This window comes from Fusarium proliferatum, assembly GCF_900067095.1.
Source record: "Fusarium proliferatum ET1 genome assembly, contig: FPRO_scaffold008, whole genome shotgun sequence".
NCBI lineage: Eukaryota > Fungi > Ascomycota > Sordariomycetes > Hypocreales > Nectriaceae > Fusarium > Fusarium proliferatum.
The window spans coordinates 1,482,743-1,502,427 of record NW_022194797.1 but is presented as its reverse complement, the minus strand read 5'-3'; the positions used below and the strand labels follow the sequence as shown (position 1 = coordinate 1,502,427).

Sequence of the window (19,685 nt, the reverse complement as noted above, 5' to 3'; positions counted from 1 at the left end):
CCTTCACCACACAACGGCGAACTTGAACTTGCGGTGTCAAGGCATGCTTTTTGCAACCTCGGCACTTCGGGCGCTCCAATACATCCCGTGCCAACTGCATCGCGCGCCAGTTCTTTACAGCCACATCAGACCATTACCGCGAAGATGTGATGAGCAAGATGCCCGTGTCATGAGAGAAGCCGAGCTATGAAACGATGCTTGTTCACTCGAAATGAGCATAGATAATTATGTACTTTGTTACCCTTCTTCAATTGAAACCCTTGGTGCGTACTCGCTTCACACTCAGCTTGCGGCATGGCAATGCAGCTGTGAATCCACGAGAGTATTGAAAGATGCTGGTTGATTGCTCCTTTAGAAGTCACATTGATGTTCTGCGAGGTGTGAGTAAATGCAGATAAGATCCTCGGAGCAGGATGTAGAGAAGGACCAGCAAGTAATTGTTGACCATAAGATAAAGTGTTAGGCATGTCATGAGCAACCTTTCCAAGCTCTGCTAGAGTAACAGAGTCAAGGTTTCATCCGAGATCAACCATCTGTTTTCCGATCCAAAACTATGCCCGGTAAGTCTTGTCTCTTCTCTGCAATATATCTCAGTTGCCATTGAATTGGTAACTGTTCTCAACCATCGAATTTCTCCTATGGTGTTCTCTACAGTTTTGAAAATCAGAGCTCACGATTATCTTACCACAGAGGACAGCTTTGTTTACATCCAAAGGCTGAGTGAACGCGATACTATGTACCTAGCTTGTGTAACTCAGTATACATGAGACCTTGTCGACGAGCTCTCAGGAGACAGAGTTTTCTTGTCAAGGTGAGCGAGTCACCGGAGCAGTAGCAAAAGTCTAGCTGCACATCTGTCAGCAAAACAGCTTGATCCCTACCAGATACCTTTCAATTCTCAGCATTTCTTAACTCCATGTCTTGCCTGCCCGGTCAACTACTGGATGTGAACTGGCCAATGCCTGAATACCTCGTGACAGTCGGCCTACTTGCGGCTGGATTGCAACGGTCCGATGGGCCAACCCGCATTGTATCCCATTCCGCCACTTCTAAGTGGCCGATGGGGAAATGCATGTCTTTGATCGTCCTTCCGCGCAAATCCCGTGTCTCCAGATCTGGCATCCGATTCGCCCCATCTGACTCGGCAATCTCAATCTAGCCAAACATGCAGTGATCTACGACGGGGCTGAAATCCCCGAACTCTATGTATTCAGTCCTGGGATATGTACTGGGCAAGGACTGGTGGTCGTCGCGAGACAATTACCAGAGACTATGTCGTGTGCGACATGTATCTCACAGGCACCACTCGGTAAGATTGCCTCCGCCAAGTACTGCGCTGCCCTCTATCAGACGACTGGCGTCGAGCCTGCTCATACCACCCTCCCTCCATGAAATGCATTGTCTCAAAGCCTGATGGAAAAGATCTCACCGGATCACATATCACCTACATTATCAAGGTTGAGATCGACGACCTCTTCATTGAGCCTAATCCTTTTATTTAATACTGATACAGAGGCCAAAGAAGCTTTCCTCGTGCGTGAGACTAATCTCAAGTCTGAGCTGGCCGAGTGCAAGGCTGCCGCCGCTACCTCAAGCTCAGGATCTTCACATTCGAGCTGCGCTCAGTGCAGTATCTTGGGAAAGAATGATCCTGGCCATTTCTCTCGACGCCTCAAGGCCGATTTGGCCGCTTGCAAGGCCGGATGGGCTGCTGTTGGAGACGGGACAACGTGCCGTTCCTACGCCCATGATGGTGGAAGCCCTGGTACTAGCCTTCTCTACTACAAGCACATTAGAGAGTTGGAACCTGCTGGTAACTTTAAGGTTGAAGGCGCTTGGCGCTCATGGGATAGGGGGTGTTAATAAGGCATCAATCTCTAACGACGCTCCACCATGTAGCTACGGCATCAAGGCCAAGTTACAATGAAGTTCTATGACATGGTTCCGATTCTGCTGCAACTTGGTCGAACTCAGGTAAATGGCATCTGTTCCTGTAATCTTATGATAGGCAAACAATTCAAGAAGTCCACCTTTGCTGATGAAAGCAAGAACACACGCTATCAAATGTGACCTGACCCTTTGGTAAATCGGCACCATGCCCCAGGGAGTAGGAAAACTTAAGACCTAAAAAGAGGATGCCCAAATAAACTTAGCAAAGAGTGCTCTGAGTCTAGGCTAGATTTACCTAATATTCTTCGTTTCAGGTCAAGGTCCTGAGTTTCCTTGCCTCCTTTGGGACATGTCTCATTATCCTGTAATAGTATCAAGCCGTCTTGGCATACTGTATCTTATTACCTTTATATTCGCATGTATTGAACTTGTTCCTACCACGACCCTTCAGAGCCTTCTCTGCTCCTACTACTACCGCCTTTCTTGTCTTCATGAATTACTTCAACCACATTCGAAACGATAATCCCTTTGGACGCGCTATAATCCGTCAAGTCATTCATACGGTGGACTTCTGCCTTGACGATCCGTTCCTCACTGTTATTGAACGACAGATTCGCCGATATGGGGTTCGCGGTCGGTGGTCCTCGTCGGCTTGGGTCGTTGCTTTTGCCGCTACGTCCTCCTCCGCCAATTGTCTGAAACCCGGAAGGATATTGATAGGACGTCTTGTGAGAGGAGCGCAAGACACTTCCGAAGATTGGCGTGAGCCAGACCCTGAAGAGCGGAAAGAGGATCGGCAGGTTAGTTGTCATTACGGCGACAAAGGCTTCGCGAGTGCCCCAGCTTCCGGCGAGCTCGGCTCCATGAACGGGATCCTACATGCAGAAGTTAGGTTATAGTACTAGAGAAACCAGCTCTACCAGGGGACGTACCACAAGGACGAAAACACTCTTCAAGGTTGCGCAGACGAGTACAAAGATACCGGCTCCAAGCACAATCGTAGAAGCTATCTTCTTGATCATTTTCAAGCTCGATCCCCAAAGCATGGGGAGTGGAATTGCGATAAGATAGATATCAGTTGATATATTGGCTGCAAATGAGACCCAAACAATGGGCTTGGAGATGGCCGGTTGACACGAGTCTAGAATCAAGGGTCAGCACAACACCTGTGGTATCAAGACTGTAATACTCACTACCAGGACCCGGGTTGATCTGCCAGTACTTGTGAAAAGGCCGACAGCCAGCAAATATGGCTATCATGGTCGCGATGAAAGTGCCGATGACAAGGCCAAAACCCACGTATATCCGGATGCGATAAGGTCGGCCAAGCCCCGTCTGGTCAATGTTAGATGAGTTTCTTTGTGATTAGTTTGGGTCATTTCTTACCGTCAGACGAGTGTAGAAGTATAACATGGACAACTTCAAGGACCAAATAAGAGCAGAGTATATGGTCCAGCCGGCAACCTGGATCTTGGAGCCAATTATCCTGGACATTTCAGTAAGTAACTTGTCGGATGATGGATGATACTAAACCACGAACCTGAAGTCATATTCTGGATCGCTAGGTAGCAATGCCGCTCGCTGAGCATCCGTCATTCCATTGTTTGCGAGACCATGGGCAAGGATCCCGATGTTGTATGCAAGGGTTGTCTGTATTGTGTAAAAGGCCTGATCAAGTCAATATCCAACCAGTGACCACAGTGCTTGATGGGAACTCACAATAGAAATGGCCATGAGATAATCTTCAGCCTGAAGACTTCTCAAGCCATCCACTCTCATACGAGCATAAAACCTGAGGATTGTCGAAGCGACGCCGACCGCATACAGCGTCCAACCTTCGACAACAGGGTCTGACATCTTCAGAACCAACAAAGGTATCAGAAGCAAAAGGAAAGAAGAGAGAAAGAACAAAGATCAGCGGCCCATGGGCCCGGGTCCTGGACACTTCGCCCCATAAGTAAGCAGGTAGACTAGGGGCCTGTATGCACAGAACATTTTTCCTTTCCACTGAATCACAAGCTTCCCAGAATCTGCACCCCTGAGATTCGTCTGCACATGCCGCCAAGAAGTCTTAGCAAAAGGTGTCATAAACAACTTCTCTGATGGCCTGCTAAGTTAGAGCAAGTTTACCTAATTCATTTTGTCATCTGGGACAGGACCTGGGTTTCTTGCCTCCCCTGGCCATGCTAGACATGCAATGTTCAGTTGGATGGTGCTCGGGGATAGCTGGGAATATTGGGGACCGAGCCGTACCTGACACTAAGCAGTGGCAGGGCAAAGTCTGGCTAGCTCGTGAAGAAAATGACGCGCCAAGAGTTGAACAGTAAAGCCTGTGATACGGCAAGCTACGGTTGAGAACGCCACGCACGTAATGAGAAATAACCATATTCCTTCGACCTACTGTAATTTGTTTGAGATGTTCTCTTTTGGCGGCATGCTTACAATATCTCAGTGAAATCAGAGGTGGCGCTGTCGATGCTACCTCGACATCTGGGGAGATGTTAGAGATGCTCTGTTACAGTCTCAGATCCGATTTCCACTTCTGACAACACCTCACTTCGACGATCATTTCTTCTTCGTTCTTAGCATTCGGTCTATTCACGAGACAAAAGGTCCCAATACCCACTGGCCTTCGGAAGCCTCGGTAGGCCTCCTACAAATCGATGCTGATGGCTCTAAGATTGCGCTCAGATCATATCCAGGAACCCGATTGGACAATTGCACCTTTGGGATCAGCACCCAGGGAATAAACCCCCGAAATAAATACTGGGTTTCAGTTAAAAGTCAGGGATTTTCCGCGCCGGTACCATTTCCGTGGGTACTAAAATGGATCCATCTCCGCGCTATGACTTTGGGATATTCGATCGGGTCGTACCAAAATCTCCGTTATTCTGAGAAGGTGGAGGACCTAACATGCAGGCTGCTGAACGAAGAAGGTGGTTATGGATATTGGCAAGGATATTAGAAATGATTTCCCTTTTTCTTGTCAAAACTCGGCTGCAGGAACAAGTTAGGGGAATTTGTCAGGGATTGTCTTTTCGGTGTAATGTTGGCCGATGGCAGACAGGAAGAAAAAGGCGAACCAGGCAGGTTAAATATGCACTTGGTCCTCGTCGATCCCTTATCTGGAAGGGGTCTTTGATCTAAGGGTCCAAGTTGTGTCTTGCATTTGCACGTGGTTTCTTATAATGCATTTCTCAAGTAAAGTCTTTGCTGCGTTGGCAGCTTGGAGTACCGCAGTCACATGCGCGACAACTCCTTTTGCTCGTAGCGATGCCATTGGGACATGTTCTGAAGACCTGAGCCAACTTGGTAAGAAGTTATCTAAGTCGGCCAAGGTCTACTGTCCTGGATCTGCCGAGTTTGAGAAGGCTACCACTCGTTGGTCCGTTCTGGAAGCCCCCAAGGTCAACATTGTTGTTGTTCCTGGTACAGAAAGGGATGTAGCTACGACTGTAAGTGTTTCTTAACTAATCGCTGATGAGAAGTGCTAATGACTGCTTCTCAAGGTCAAATATGCCAACTCCAAGAACCTCCCTTTCCTCGCCTACAACACTGCTCATGGAGCCATCACCACTTTGGGTCGCATGGACCATGGTATTGAGATTTATCTCCGCCAGCTGAACAAGGTCGAGGTCGCTGCTGACGGCAAGACGGTCACAATTGGTGGCGGCACAAGGTCCAAAGAAGTCACCGACACACTTTGGGCTGCCAACAAGCAAACCGGTACGCTTTGATGTTTTCCTCTGGCCAACGATGACGTGCTAACCACTGCCAGTGACCGGAACATGTGAGTGCGTTAGCTATATGGGTCCAGGCCTTGGTGGTGGACATGGCTGGCTCCAAGGCCATCACGGTATCATCGCAGATCAGTGGGTCTCGCTCAACATTGTCTTGGCTGATGGATCGTTCAAGACCATCAACAAGAAGTCCGATCTCTGGTGGGCCCTCAAGGGCGCTGGCCACAACTTTGGTATTGTGACTTCTATCACTTCCAAGGTGTATGAGATCCAGCACCGAGACTGGGCCATCGAGACACTTGTTTTCAGTGGCGAGCACGTCGAGAAGTTGTATCATACCGCCAATGAGCATCTCCTTCGGAAGCAGCCTGAGGGCGTCATTAACTGGTCCTACTGGGTCCATGACCCTACTGCGGACCCCGAAAACGTAAGTTTATATCCCTCATCCATTGTTTTGGTCTAACGTTAAGGTTACCGTTTGCAGCCTGTCATCCTCTTCTGGCTCATCCAAGAAGGCGTGAAGAGCATCGATCCCAAGATCTCTAAGCCTTTTCACGATCTGAAGCCCATTGCTATCTCTCCTGAGTCTGGAGACTACCGTGATCTTGCCAAGTGGACACAAATCGATGTCGATGCTGTCCCATGCCAGAAGAATGGTCTTGTCAACCCCCGCTTCCCTCTCTACCTTCAGGAGTACAATGTCCCCGCCATGAAGAACGCATGGAATGTCTTTGCCAAAGAGACGGGGCCTGATACTCCTTTCAATACTTCCATCTTCATGTTTGAGGGTTACTCCACCCAGGCCGTTCGAGGCACTAATGCCAAGAGTGCTGCCTTCGCCTTCCGTCATGAGAACATCCTCACTGCTCCCTTGATTACATACAAACCTGGAGATGTTGAGCTTGACAAGAAGGCCGCCTCTGTCGGTAATGAGTTGCGCCATATTCTCCACAGAGCTTCTGGCCAGTACCACATGAGCGTTTATGTCAACTACGCTTTTGGCAATGAAAACCCAATCAGCTGGTATGGAAAGGAGAACTGGCGGCAAGAGCGTCTGAAGAGTCTGAAGAACAAGTATGACCCCAAAGGAAAGTTCAGCTTCTTCGGTCCTGTGGCATAAGAGACGACTTGCCGAAGTCAGGAGTTGAGGCATTGTCCGCATATCGCCGTCTATCTATAAACCATATTTAATCTTAAATAGAATTCATTCATTCATCTTATTCGAATCACTTTTGATTTAACTCTCTCTATCATTGGTGTACCTGTGCTTCTCTTACCATGAATGGAGCGGCTTCAACCTGCTTTTCTGTCAGCCTGCAACTGTAGAAGTCTACAGCCCGAGCCTCTACGCAAAGGTTCGTTTTTGGTAGGTAGGATAAGCGCTGTCCCAACTCACAACTTGTCATGAGGTGGCTAACGCTGAAAATAGCGCCCTATGCAAGGAATGATGACCAAAGCGCTCCAAATCCTGCCACCAGCTAAGAATTGGCCCCCAACCGGGACGCAGGACTGCGGTTTTCTGGCCATTTGTGGGGGCCTAACAATGAGACTGATAAGATCAAGCGGCCGACAACCTGAGATCCTCCAGACCTCAGTCAACCAAAGATCGACGGGAACAATCGGGGGTAGAGATGGTTGCCTTGATGCATATAAGATTTGAAATAAGGCTGGCGCTTACAAGACTTAAACCGTACCAGAAGCCCGGACCTTGTGCTACTAAAAACGGGAATAAGGCCTGATCTGGCTAAGCGATTCTGATCCTTCAAACCGCTGGACAGGGTTTAGTGGTCAGCAGAGAGATTTATTGGTCCTCGCTGTGAGAGATATGGATAAGGTGTTTCCATAAGCAAAAAAGCTGAAGCAAACCCTGCATCTTCATTTGGGGGCCGTGGTGATGTCGAAAATAACCAGAGTAGCATTGCGAATCTCACTGCATTACTTCAGTGTGAGGGAAAGGCTTTTTTCTTGAGGCTGTTGGGATGCCAAGTTGTCAGCGTAGCATTTGTCTCAGGGTGGTGGTGATGGAGGTTGAAAAAGCACAAATTTGAGAGCCTTATGAGGACGTACGTTGTCTCCTGTTCAAGACCCCTATATAACTGCGCGCCATCAAAGATGTGAACGCGTGTTTTCTACCTTTTGCTATCATCGGTAAACAGTGTTCGAGTAGCTAGAGACTCCTCACAATCTTTCCAAAGACCAAGGGACGACCTCCTCGCCAAGATGTTCAGGTTAGCTCTTCCAGCCCTATCACAATTGACTCCCCCACTTCATCTTGGCAGCATCCTCCTTCGGCAATCTCAAATTCCAAGGACTAACAACATGGTCTTGACAGTCAAAAGCCCAAAAAGCCAGTTGCCGGCAACAAAGGCCCAGCTGCTCCCGCACAACGCCCTCCGGCCGGACGTCCTCCAGCTGGCCGACCTGCCCAACAACCCGCCCAGAGACCAGCTCAACCTACCCAACGACCTCAGCCCGCTCAGCGACCGTCACAGCCTGCCCAGAGGCCTGCTCAACGCCCGGCCGGTTATCAACCGGTGACTGCTCCGAGACCAGTTGCAGGTGCTCCTGTCGTCGGAAGACAGCCTGCTCCCAATCATGGAATGCAGATGACCCAAATGAAGAAACCGCAACAAGCTGCTCGCCCTCCAGCCAAGAAGCCAGCACCCGCTCAAGGGCAGAAAGCTGGACTACCAAAAGGTCATTCTCCGCAAGGTGGAGGCCGGCCAGTCCAAAGGGCTGGACCTGCATTAGTTCAAAGCTATCATCCCGGCCATCCTCAACAGGCTCACCCCCAACAAAGCCACAAGAAGAGCTCGTCAAACATGAAGTATGCAGCTGGGGGTGCTGTCGTCGGTGCGGCTGGTGCTGGAGCAGCTATGTATTACCTGAACAACGATTCAAACGAGCCCACCTACGTGATCAACAACTACGACAACAGTCAGGGCCCAGAGAACATCACCTATACTCAGTATAACCAATATGAAGGTGACTATATAGACAATGGAGACTATCGGTATGACAGCGATGGAGATCGTCAATACTCTCCAAACAGTCCAGACGATGATAACCGCTACTACGATAATGATCAAGGTCAGTACGCAAATGACACAAACTACGGCAACCAATACGACAATGATCAGGTGGATACGTCGTACGATGCCACAAGATACGAACAACCAAGTGACCAGCAAGACTATTCTGATGGGAACAACAATGGTGGCGACAGTGGTAACGATGATTGTTGTGGCTGCGACAATTGCTGCGAATGTGATAACTGTTGCGACTGCGATGGCTGTTGCGGGTGCTGCGGTGACGACAATGGCAAAGACGGTGGCGGAGGATGCGTTGTAATGTAATGTAATTTTTCTCGGAATAGATAGATGACGGGTTCTACTGTATACGTTAGTTGCAGCTTAGCGATAATTTGTTTTCATGACACTTGTCTAATGGCATTGAGGTATAAGGTAAGGTGAGACGAGGACGTGATCGTGGACAGTTAGTCAATAAACAATAGCATGTAGCACGACTTGCTTAGTTTTGCCAGGTGTGACCAAAAAAAAAAAGTCGCATGGCATACCAATGGCAGCGTCGCAATCGACAAAAAAAAAAAAAAGATGTTTCCATGCTACGAAAAAGAGGCAAAAATGTCAAAAGGATTGTCCGCTGTGAGGTTCGAACTCACGACCTTTGGATCACTCTGACCTAGGATCAGATCACAATCTAATATGAGACCAACGCTCTAACCAACTGAGCCAAGCAGACTGTGCTAATTGGATACCCGTCAAAGCTTCGTCGGTGCTCATCAACGGAATGGGGTACCATTTCCTGCAAGGGCTAGACCAACAGTGCAACACCTACCAACCACGGATTAGCTGTTCACTAGTCCAGATATCTATGTCGAGACTCATTGATGGGTGATCATTCGTGTATAAGTATAATAATCTTTACATCAGTAAAATTAGTTCGCCATTCATTGGGACGTACTGGGGTCTCGGGATTTACGGTTGAAATAACTGCGTGAAAACGCTAGGTATTCATTAAGAAAGTAACTATTATACAGCCAAAGTCTTCCCATGCCCGATACCCTTTGAACTAAATCCCAGACCTAACCTCCGACGCCTTGCTTTCGAACCGTATCTCGCTGGAAGTCCTCGACTCTGAGACAGTGGCCTTTGAAGCATTCTCATATGCAACCTGAACATTCGTAGTCCGCATAATTCCGTTATATGTCATGATCTCTTCCTCAGATCCGGTTGGTGAAACACTGCGAATCTCAGTATGTTGGGTTCGCGAAACTCGAAGGTCTTTTAGACGAATGTCATCGTGGTTATGTGATCGCATTCCACCTGTTCCGCGGGAATTGTTGGCATATCGGCCGCCGTATGGAGTTCCAGATGGTGCGTCTGAGCTTCCTCCAAAGAGAGCAGGAAACCATCGTCGGAAAAGCGGTCGGAGAGCAGGGACCGATGCGCAGATGATGGCAAGGTTCGTTTCGACGGCACCCCAGACGGGAAGGACGGAGTAGAAGGTGTCTTCGCCGGGACTCGGCCCCTGGACGAGTTGGTGATAGATGGAGATGACGCGGATGATGCCAATGATACCGACTCTAGATAATGTTAGCATCGATCTCGCGAAGCTGTAGACGCTGCTTACACGCTACCCAACAAAAACACACTCAGGACAGCAATCTTGGTCGCCCATCGCATGGTCAAGCCAAGGAAAATCCAGAAAGGGAGCGCGACAACCAGGAAGTCTGTCACGATTGTGATGCAAGATGCAATGACATGGAACCAGTTATTGACACAATGAACGCCAGGTTCCTTTCGCAGGGGAAAGTCCCAATTAGCCTCAATGGGCCAGCATTGGAAGAGAGCTGTGAAGAAGATGGCTACGGCATGCGCAGCATTGAAGACATTGAGCCCGTATATGGCGTATCGCACGTTGGTTTTATGGCCACCCAAGCGAAGGAGGAACACTAGAATCGAGGCCTTGACGAGTGCCAAGACGGGATTGTAGAACATCTGCACGAGAAAGTTCCACCAGAAGCCAGCCGCAAGATTGAGGTCTTTTGGGACATCCCGCTCGTGGAATCCCCAGTAATTGAGCTTCATAACTGTATAATTGTCAGCAAAGGGGTTACTCTGGTGCAATAAGATTCAAGTCCACGTACACATGTAAAGAGGTCCAATCATCATCAAGGCAAAGAACTGTAGATGTTAGATCAACACCAGGACATGAAGATGCATCAAACTTACCAAAGCTGCCAGCACGAGCCAGTCATCTATCAAAGATAAGCTTTCAGTATTGGTTACACTGACCATGAGAGAGACTCACCTAATCCAACTGTCCGTGAGGTCACGCGACTGTACATGCGCATAGACACAATGATGATCGATAAAGCCGGAAAGATGAAAAGCGCAGCTAGGCCCTTTTGCTGAAGAGGAGTCGTAGGAAGACTCAAAGGATTAGGATAGGGCGGTGGCCCTGTTCGAGTGTATAGATGTAATGAGGCCATCGTGAATGTCAAACCAACATAAAAGAGATGGTATGTAAAAAGTATGGCGGTGCAGAGTTTGCAGCAAGGGACGTCAAGGGACACTAGAAAGATTGACGCAGACTCGATGTGACCGCTGATCCGGGCAAAGACGGCCGCTGCGATCGATCGTCCCTCTGTGTGTACATGTAACAGGACGAACCAGGGGGGAACCGCTGACACGGTATTGGCACAAGATGAAGACGATCGCTTAGATGGGGCCCTTCAGATTTATGTATAGTAGATATCCAGGGGAGCCCAGAAACGCAGAATCTTGGATGAAGAACGCGGAGACCAATAAAACAGGATGAGAAACAGAGTTCATGAGGATTGTCACCCAAGTGACCCAACATGGTCAGCATGGTCCGTGGTTTGGGAGCTGAACCACCATCTCTTGGTGCTCCGAGTAAGACGAGTTCCTGGTTCCTGGACTGCACAATACTGCGTTGTTCATGTACGATTACGAAAGGGGAAAGTGATTGCCGGCATATCTCAGCGCGTCTGGTTCTGGAAACAAGGAATTGTATGTCAACTACCGGTAATTCAGCTACTTGTGTGTCACACGTCCCGTGTGCGGTTGGACTGAAGGACTGCTAAGGTTTTCTGTGCCGCAGAGGCTTCCGGTACGATTTCCGGTGTTCCGCCAAGAACGTGTATTGTTTCCCCCTCAGCTGTGTTTTCGATCATGCATGTTGGTTGTTGAAGAATCCAAAGTAGAAATGATGGAACATTGTGGCTTGCAACTAAACAGGCGTTGATGCCCAAGGCTTCCGGTGGTGGCTGAAACTAGGCTGTCAACAACTTGTTTTCAGGACGAGGCATGACGCCTTCGCTAGATCCTGTTGGAAGCCTCCCACACAATTCATTTCGATACCATACACGAACTACTCGTTGTGATGTATTCAAGCATTATAAATTGGGAGGGTGAACTAATTACGTTAACCCAGAGCAACGGTTGGGTGATATGTGATTAGGTTCAGGCTAGATCTCTTAGCATTTCCTTCAACGGCGAGGATCAGCATTCGCGCGATTTTCTTGAACAATCTCGAAGGACCAACGTACATATGCATGAATGAACGTAGCATGCATCTCTAAGGGATGGATGATGGCTGGACCCTGAGCATGTTTTGACCGAGCACCGCTAAGGGCCAGGGGAGTAAGAGACTTGGAACTATAATTCCAACTGACAGAAATGCTTAGGCCACTTTAGGATGAGTTTAGGCTGGTTTAGTATAATTTAGACAAGTTTTGATCAGTTATTTCTTGCATCTTGAGAGATGGCATTGTGCTTTTTCTGCTTCCCAGGGCTTGTTGCTGCTCTAGCTCCATCACAAAGACACTACCGAGATGCTCACATCTACCCCGGATCCCCGACCCTTGCCAAGAGTGCCAGCCAGTCGAATGGCCCGGAAGGCTGAACGATGATCCTTCGCTTGTCTCAGCTAAATGATAATCCGTTGATCTTTTCTCCATGGAGATTGCCATCATCTTTTAGCACGAAATTTTACGAAGCCGATCCCACTCTGACAAAGATTCTCAACCAACAGCCGCTCAACTTTGAGTTCTCGCTTCACTTGATCGCCAGGATCATGAACTTTGTCGGTCTTGAATGCCCAGCCTGTACAATTTGTCCGTCCGCGGGGTCCCGCTCCAATCACCTTTAGAATATGTCATGGACTATTCTAGTCTGACGGGAAGCGGCTTCGACCCGAATGCGCTCCAATTGAGGGTTATGCATAATGTAACAGTAATTCTACGCCAAGGTCAGAAATCGACCATCATTTCCACATATAGAGGGACCCTTGACCCTTGACTCTTGGAGCGACGAGAAGCCGCATCCCCGCGGCGGCTGAAAGAAATGGCGCCAGTGGGATGAGAAGCGCCCGCACAATCGGCACAGATTTTGACAGGAAATCGGGGTTCAGATGCTTCCGATATGTATGATATTCTCTCCTCTCTCGACGGCAATGCCTCGCGGCTCTTACTCCACCGTCGCCACCGCACTCCATCGTCGAGCATGGATATCTTTCGGCCCATGAACCTGAGCATCAAGGTGATTACTACCTAATACGTGCTAAACACCGCCAACTCACGTACGTACTTCTGTAGGATTGCAGTAGTAGCATAAGAACTAGTGTTCGATATATAGACGGCATAGAAAGCCATGTGGCATAAGCCGATCTCTCCCCTTTCCCTCTCTTTTCTCCCCCAACCCTCTCGAGTCCTTGGCGTTCTGTCCCGTCCCTGCAGTCAGCCTCAAAACTTTACAAGATGCAAGGCTCTCACATTTCGTGGCTGATTGCCGCGCTTGTTCCTTTCACCCTTGCTCAGACGATCGAAGTCGATGGCAAGACGGTCCGTACGTAACACCTTCGCCTGCAGATGTGTTTTTCTTTTGCTCTCATAAACCATTGCTGATCTGAAACATGGGGTAGCGGCCAACAAGAACAATGTTGCCCCTGCGTGGTCTGAGCCACCGGCTGCATCGTCGAGGTATTCTTTTGTCGATGATAGCCCTCGGCTGACCGATGCCGTGCTCACCAACCTCACGGACCTCAATCTCAGTGACGTCGATCTCTTCTACTTTGCTGATACCAAAGGTTCCAAGAAGAGGTCTGCTGCTGTTGACTCCAAGTGCAAGGTCTTCCCTGGTGACAAGCTTTACCCCAACAAACTCATATGGAAGGTCTTTGATCTCCTCAGCGGAGGTGCCCTCATCAGCACAGTTCCCCTTGGCTCTGCCTGCTACAAAGGAGAGCATTACAACAAGGAGAAGTGTACCTTCCTTCTCTCCAACTGGCACAATTCAACCACTCAGTGAGTTTCATCCTCAGTGGTACCATCTCATACATGCATCAAACTGACATCTCCAAGCATCGATGATCCCACTTCGGTCATGTCACCCCTGTTCGAGGGTGCCACCTGCGAGCCTGAGAACGCCGCTTCAGGCTCCAAGTGTACCATTGGTGGCTTCCCTCTGTACTCTATCAAGGCCACTTGTGTTGCCCATATCCAGCTCGCCGTCAACTTTGCTCGCAACCTCAACCTCCGTCTTGTCGTTCACAACACTGGCCATGACTTCCTTGGCAAGAGCACCGGTGCTGGTGCCTTGAGCATCTGGACACATCACCTCAAGGATATCAAGTTCACCAAGAACTACCGTGGTGCTAGCAGCTATACTGGCCCTGCCTTCAAGATTGGTGCTGGTATCCAAGTCAAGGACCTGTACCTGGCTGCCGACCAGCAGGGTTACACTGCTGTTGGCGGAGAGTGCCGTGTAAGTCTTCCTCTTCATCGGCCATCACTCACAGACACTAATAGGTTCAAAGGATGTTGGTGTCGCTGGCGGTTATCTTCCCGGTGGTGGCCACTCCCCCATCAGCCCCATCGCCGGTCTTGCTGCCGACCAGCTCCTCAGTGTTGACATCGTCACACCTGATGGTCGCTTCGTCACTGCCGATGAGAAGCAGAATACTGACCTCTTCTGGGCTGTTCGTGGCGGTGGTGCTGCTACCTGGGGCGTCGTCGTCTCCATGACTGTCCGAGTCTACCCTAAGATGAAGTTCTCTGGCATGACCTGGAGCGTCAATACCAAGGACGCTGGCATCTCTCAGGAGGCGCTCTTCAAGGCTCTTGATGTCTACTGGCGCCGCTTCCCCGAGTACTCTGACAAGAACAGCTACGGCTACAGCTTCATGTTCCCTGCTGGCAACGGCAGCTTCCTCTGGACCATGAACCCTTGGATGATCCCCAACATCTCTGTTGGCGAGTTCAAGAAGATTGTCCAGCCTCTCCTTGATGAGTGGAAAGAACTTGGTGTTGACCCCGAGCCTACATTCTTTGAGCACGACCGCTTTTACCCTGCTTGGAAGACACACTTCCCTGCTGAAAACGTCGGTAACTACAATGGTCGCTCCGGGTCTCGTCTTATTCCCCGCAAGAACTGGAATGACCCCAAGCTCCTCAACAACACCATCGACGTTCTCAAGGGTATCCTTGCTGACGAAGGCATCCTAATTATTTACAACATCAATGCCAAGCAGCAGAACACTCCTCCCAACTCTGCCAACCCTGCCTGGCGCGACGCCAACATGTTTGTTATCACTGCTCTTAACTGGAACTACACCGACAGTGAGGAGGAGATTGCCAAGGTTAACAACGAGCTCACCCATGGTGTCATGGAGCGTCTCAAAGCTGTCACTCCCGGTGGCGGTGGCTATGGTAACGAAGGTGATGTCATGGATCCCGACTTTGGTCAGTCCTACTTCGGTTCCAACTATGCCAAGCTTTACCAGCTCAAGCAGAAGATTGATCCTTATGGTGTCTTTTATGCTCCTACTGCTGTTGGTAGCGAGGACTGGTATATCACCGATCATCCAGCCTACGTCATTAAGCAGACCGGCCGCCTTTGCCGAAAGTAGATAGTCTAGCATAGAGCTCCTTTTCGCTGTATATACTTTAATTTGCGCTCTTTGCCTGCTCTCAGTGGAGCAAGAAAACACTCGACCTTGATTCCAAGTGCCAAGCAATGCCTGGTCCAAAGTTTAATCGGGCTATACTAGACTTAGCTAAGTCTTTTGCGTATTTATGAGAGAGGCTCTAAGTCATGTCCCCCGTGATTGTTGGAAAGTGACAATAATTTGAAGCCTCCTCGTCTTCTTCTCCCAGCATGCGACGCCAGTGATAATACCTATACTGTTATTTTGGCAAAAGGAGCATTCAATAGTAGCATTTGTTCTTATCGGTATAGATGCGACGATATGATAAGCTAGTGCTGCTCACCAACTGAATAGCATGAAAAGTGGTAACACGACTTCCGTTATAGGAGATTGTGAGGACCAAGGTACAAGGATTCGAACTTACCCATATTTAGATCTCAAACACATGTGACGGCAGGTTTAGACTGTTTCTTGTTGACCGATAGTTTAAAACTATGAAGTACCTACTTCTCATTAGACATTCCTACCAAGAGTTCTCGTTATCATTTTTGAACCTTTGCAATTTTGCCTCGTCAAATTGGTTGCCACTTATTCCCTTATGCCAAAATACTTCTCCTCCGTCCCTGATCAGAACGAAACCTCTAGGAGCTTCAATATTCATAGCAAGTTGCTTTTATCCTGTCAGTGAATGGTGTCTAGAGTGAAGGCATCTTCAAACCTTGATTGGCGGCCTTTCGCTATTTATATAGTCCAGACCAATTTCGAGTTCCAGACTTTCCATGTGGGATTTCAAGGCCTTGTAATTATCGACCCTGTAAAAATATTCAGCGTCGGAAATCTCAGCCACGTAATTGTTATTGTAACCAAGCCACAGCCTCTGGATGGACCTTATGGTCCTTTTATTAATCCATGCGGTGATCGTTTCGGACACAGACTTTGGTATACACCATTTAACCGAGCTGTCCATCATGGCAATGTAAAAGTTTCCATCAGGACCGAGACTTATGTGTCGGGGACACCCAAACATTTGGTGCTTATCTAGCCAAGCAGCAAGTTTGGGATACTCAGTTGGAAATGAGTCGGACCAGCCTGCTCAATGATATCAATCAACATCTGTATCGATTATCTGAGCTTTAACTTACATGTCCAACAGTTCAAGTTACTTCCAGTATGATAGTGGTAGAGCCATGATCCATTAGTACCAAGCGCACAAATTCTGCGCTTGTCATTCTCGTCCGTCAGTCTTGTTAGATCGGCACTGTAGTAACTGCAATTTATTAGAGAACTGCTCGACATATCAATGATCTTCACTTACCCATGATATCCGCTTTTGCCCCCAAAGAAGTAGCCTGCCCCCGATAGAAACAACCTCACATAGCTGGAGTCCCCTACGTACTGAGACCCTGAACTTCGAGGTCTCATACTCGAGATTCCCATTGTAGCATTGCCTCTTTCGCTAAGCTGGAGGCGGAGGCTCGCTAGTTCCCTAGTGGCCTCTTCAGTTTGGCGAAGCATATCTTCCTCTCGGGATTTGCGTTGTTTGCCTTGCTTTTCTAGACTCTCGATCTTCTTGTCCTGCTGGCGTATACGCTCTTGACTTTCCTTATACTTGCCCTCTAGGACTTTGAAGCGGCGCCTCTGTTCCTTCATCTCTTCAAGACTGACCTTGAGATCTTTTCGTTCTTGATTGAGATATTCAATCTTTTTCTTCATTTTCTCGCGATATTGACGTTGTTCTTCGGCTGACTTTTCGTCCTGGTCCTTCCTGGCTTGCCTCTCCATTTCCAGGGCTTCTGACATCTCCTTGATGACCCTTTGCTCAGCTAGAAGAATGTCCGAGTTAAGGCCAATACCCGCTTCAGTCTCATCCAGATCTTTATGCTCACTGACCATTTCCTTTTGAATGGAAATAGTGACTCGATTATTTTTGGCAACAGTTTTGAGCAGGGACATTGCGGATGAGAGGGTATTATTGTGACGATTGACTTGAGCGCCTTCTTCGACCAGGGCTCCCCAGAAACCATCCGTGGCGATAAGCTCTTGCTCTCGCTTTTCTCCCATGGCTGAATTCTCGGCTTCCCACATCGTAGTGACAAGAATAACGTTCTTGAGACTGTCCTTACCACAGAGCTTCCGGAACATCATGAGGTTCTTTTGAGCAGATCCGCCCATACGACGATCTGTGATTCTATGAAGGTATAGGATCCCGCTCAGTTTGACATTGTCTTCATATGTCTTGGCAAGACATAAAGCAATCTCTTTGAGAACTTCGGTATCTGATCGATTCGTATCATCGAACCCCGGAGTGTCCAGGAGATATATGTCAGAGGTATCTGACCATTTGCATTGGTATGCAGTGACGTGCTGTGTACCTGCATCGTGTTAAGACGAGACCGTGTCAACTAATAAATGACATGGCCGATACGTACAAGCTTGCAGATCATGGCCAACGGGAACATCTTGTCCAGTGCACAGCGAGATGAAAGTGCTCTTTCCAGACCCAGTCATTCCCATGATAGCTATCAGAATGTCGCTCGGCCTCGGCCTAAAGCCCAAGAATACATCGCCCATGGTGTCAGTTCGGCTTTGCTCGGGATAATGAAACACTGTGTCTGGAAGAAAGAAAGTCTGTACCGAGCAAAGCTCCATCAGTTGGGTTAAATTTATCCTTGATGCAGTTGCCTGAGTCTGGGGAATCCATTCCGCTGCTTGGCACTGGGGTGACAAGCGAGCGTCGGATTTGCGGGAAGCGAGGTAGACAACTCAAGCTTCATTCTCAGCGTATCAATTGCTGCGAGTTGGAGCTTTATCACAGTTGATGAACATGCTCAACCCCGCTGTGGCTTGCAGCATCATTTCAGCGTGACCTCTTGCATTATCGTGGTGATGCGACGCCCAGGCTGATTGCGATATGGCGTATGCCATTGGCTGGTATCACTGTAATTTGACATGGTTGCTTGCTGGCTGTAGCACGACCTGGCAGTAATGCATACAGGGGGTTGCCTAACGCCTTGGCATTTGTGGCAAGGCATATTTAATGGAGTGGCCAGGGGACAAGAAAAGTCAGGATCTTTATTCTGGGTAGCAGAGATTTGGGTCAGTTTAGATGATCTTGGGGAGACTTAGTGGACCTCGACTCGGCGTTCTTCAGGTCAGCTAATTTTGACATCTTAAGTTTAGGTCAGAAGTGTTCTTGGTGGCTGCGCGAGGGCATGAGCGCTAAAATAATCATCATTCAGACAGCTGAAGACAGGGTTTAGTTTTAGATCAGTTTCTGTCCTTCGCCAAGTAAACCCCAGGTAATTGAAAACCTTGTTCCTTTGTATCTTAATTATTTGTCACGAATTGTCATCCTGCAGAAGCCAGCTGCCAATCGACCATAGCTGCCGAGTCTTATCCACCATCCTCACAAACATCACTTTTTCACCGAGGCCAGATGTACGGAAGCTGCTTTCGTCTGGTTGGGATACTGCATCTTGATCGAATCACTGATAATAGTGTCTCAGGATCGGCGAGACAAAACTTTCAATTGGTCCAGAAGAGTAAAAACAGATGTATAGACACATTAGCATCCGCCTTCTCCATTCTTTCAGGTATTCTTGCTGTTTCTGATGCTCAAAGCCCAGCTATCTCTAGACTTCAGCATGAAATTGACAAGGACCATATCGGATTTGAGGAAACCGCAGCGAGGATCGTCCTCAGCAACCACTATGCCATCCGTGGGATCGCTTGCAAGGTGAACTCAGAGCCTTGCAAAGGCCTCCCCTTAAGATTGGATCATGACCCTCGGGATAGAAACAAGAAGTTTGGTAACAAAGACAGGACTCGGAGTTGTGGATAACAGCAGTAGAGATGGGCAAAAGGTACTTGCGCCAAACAGATGAAGCGCATCTCGCGGACAAAAGGAAAGGGCGAGATTCGATCACATTCAGGACGAGATTTTCGAGATATTCATCAGAAATAGAAAGGTTGAAATCAGACCTGGAAAGTCTAAAGGAAGTCTCAAGCCAATTCACTCAAACCTTTGATCCTCAGAGCCGGGGTTCAATGAGGAACCCTCTTGAGATAGTTTCGTTCCAATAC

The 19,685-nt window shown here is 48.6% G+C and overlaps 7 protein-coding genes and 1 non-coding gene across 8 annotated transcripts; 4 read left to right on the top strand and 4 right to left on the bottom strand.

Annotated features, from left to right (window-relative positions):
- Positions 1–553: 553 nt before the first annotated feature.
- On the top strand, positions 554–1,863 carry FPRO_14271 (uncharacterized protein; the record flags this gene model as incomplete). Its single annotated transcript, XM_031219277.1, has 2 exons — positions 554–560; positions 1,514–1,863. 2 exons carry the CDS (start codon positions 554–556, stop codon positions 1,861–1,863), a joined length of 357 nt encoding a protein of 118 aa, XP_031085052.1.
- A 461-nt stretch (positions 1,864–2,324) lies between these two features.
- FPRO_14270 (uncharacterized protein) lies at positions 2,325–3,747 on the bottom strand (the record flags this gene model as incomplete). Its single annotated transcript, XM_031219276.1, has 6 exons — positions 2,325–2,765; positions 2,823–3,031; positions 3,084–3,225; positions 3,277–3,376; positions 3,431–3,558; positions 3,610–3,747. The coding sequence occupies 6 exons, from the start codon at positions 3,745–3,747 to the stop codon at positions 2,325–2,327; spliced, it is 1,158 nt and encodes a 385-aa protein (XP_031085051.1).
- A 1,331-nt stretch (positions 3,748–5,078) lies between these two features.
- FPRO_14269 (uncharacterized protein) lies at positions 5,079–6,750 on the top strand (the record flags this gene model as incomplete). The annotated part of the gene is made up of 4 exons (XM_031219275.1): positions 5,079–5,345; positions 5,400–5,616; positions 5,669–6,057; positions 6,115–6,750. The coding sequence occupies 4 exons, from the start codon at positions 5,079–5,081 to the stop codon at positions 6,748–6,750; spliced, it is 1,509 nt and encodes a 502-aa protein (XP_031085050.1).
- A 1,100-nt stretch (positions 6,751–7,850) lies between these two features.
- FPRO_14268 (uncharacterized protein) lies at positions 7,851–8,986 on the top strand (the record flags this gene model as incomplete). Its single annotated transcript, XM_031219274.1, has 2 exons — positions 7,851–7,858; positions 7,963–8,986. The coding sequence occupies 2 exons, from the start codon at positions 7,851–7,853 to the stop codon at positions 8,984–8,986; spliced, it is 1,032 nt and encodes a 343-aa protein (XP_031085049.1).
- Positions 8,987–9,287: 301 nt separating this feature from the next.
- On the bottom strand, positions 9,288–9,392 carry tRNA. The gene is made up of 2 exons: positions 9,355–9,392; positions 9,288–9,323 (listed from the first exon to the last, which is right to left on the bottom strand). It is a non-coding gene; the product is annotated as a tRNA-Met (tRNA).
- Positions 9,393–9,722: 330 nt separating this feature from the next.
- Positions 9,723–11,145, bottom strand: FPRO_14267 (uncharacterized protein; the record flags this gene model as incomplete). The annotated part of the gene is made up of 5 exons (XM_031219273.1): positions 9,723–10,236; positions 10,284–10,743; positions 10,801–10,837; positions 10,886–10,911; positions 10,965–11,145. 5 exons carry the CDS (start codon positions 11,143–11,145, stop codon positions 9,723–9,725), a joined length of 1,218 nt encoding a protein of 405 aa, XP_031085048.1.
- A 2,289-nt stretch (positions 11,146–13,434) lies between these two features.
- On the top strand, positions 13,435–15,584 carry FPRO_14266 (uncharacterized protein; the record flags this gene model as incomplete). Its single annotated transcript, XM_031219272.1, has 4 exons — positions 13,435–13,522; positions 13,599–13,980; positions 14,038–14,440; positions 14,493–15,584. The coding sequence occupies 4 exons, from the start codon at positions 13,435–13,437 to the stop codon at positions 15,582–15,584; spliced, it is 1,965 nt and encodes a 654-aa protein (XP_031085047.1).
- Positions 15,585–16,125: 541 nt separating this feature from the next.
- FPRO_14265 (uncharacterized protein) lies at positions 16,126–18,173 on the bottom strand (the record flags this gene model as incomplete). The annotated part of the gene is made up of 5 exons (XM_031219271.1): positions 16,126–16,272; positions 16,321–16,691; positions 16,745–16,869; positions 16,918–17,974; positions 18,032–18,173. 5 exons carry the CDS (start codon positions 18,171–18,173, stop codon positions 16,126–16,128), a joined length of 1,842 nt encoding a protein of 613 aa, XP_031085046.1.
- Positions 18,174–19,685: the final 1,512 nt, after the last annotated feature.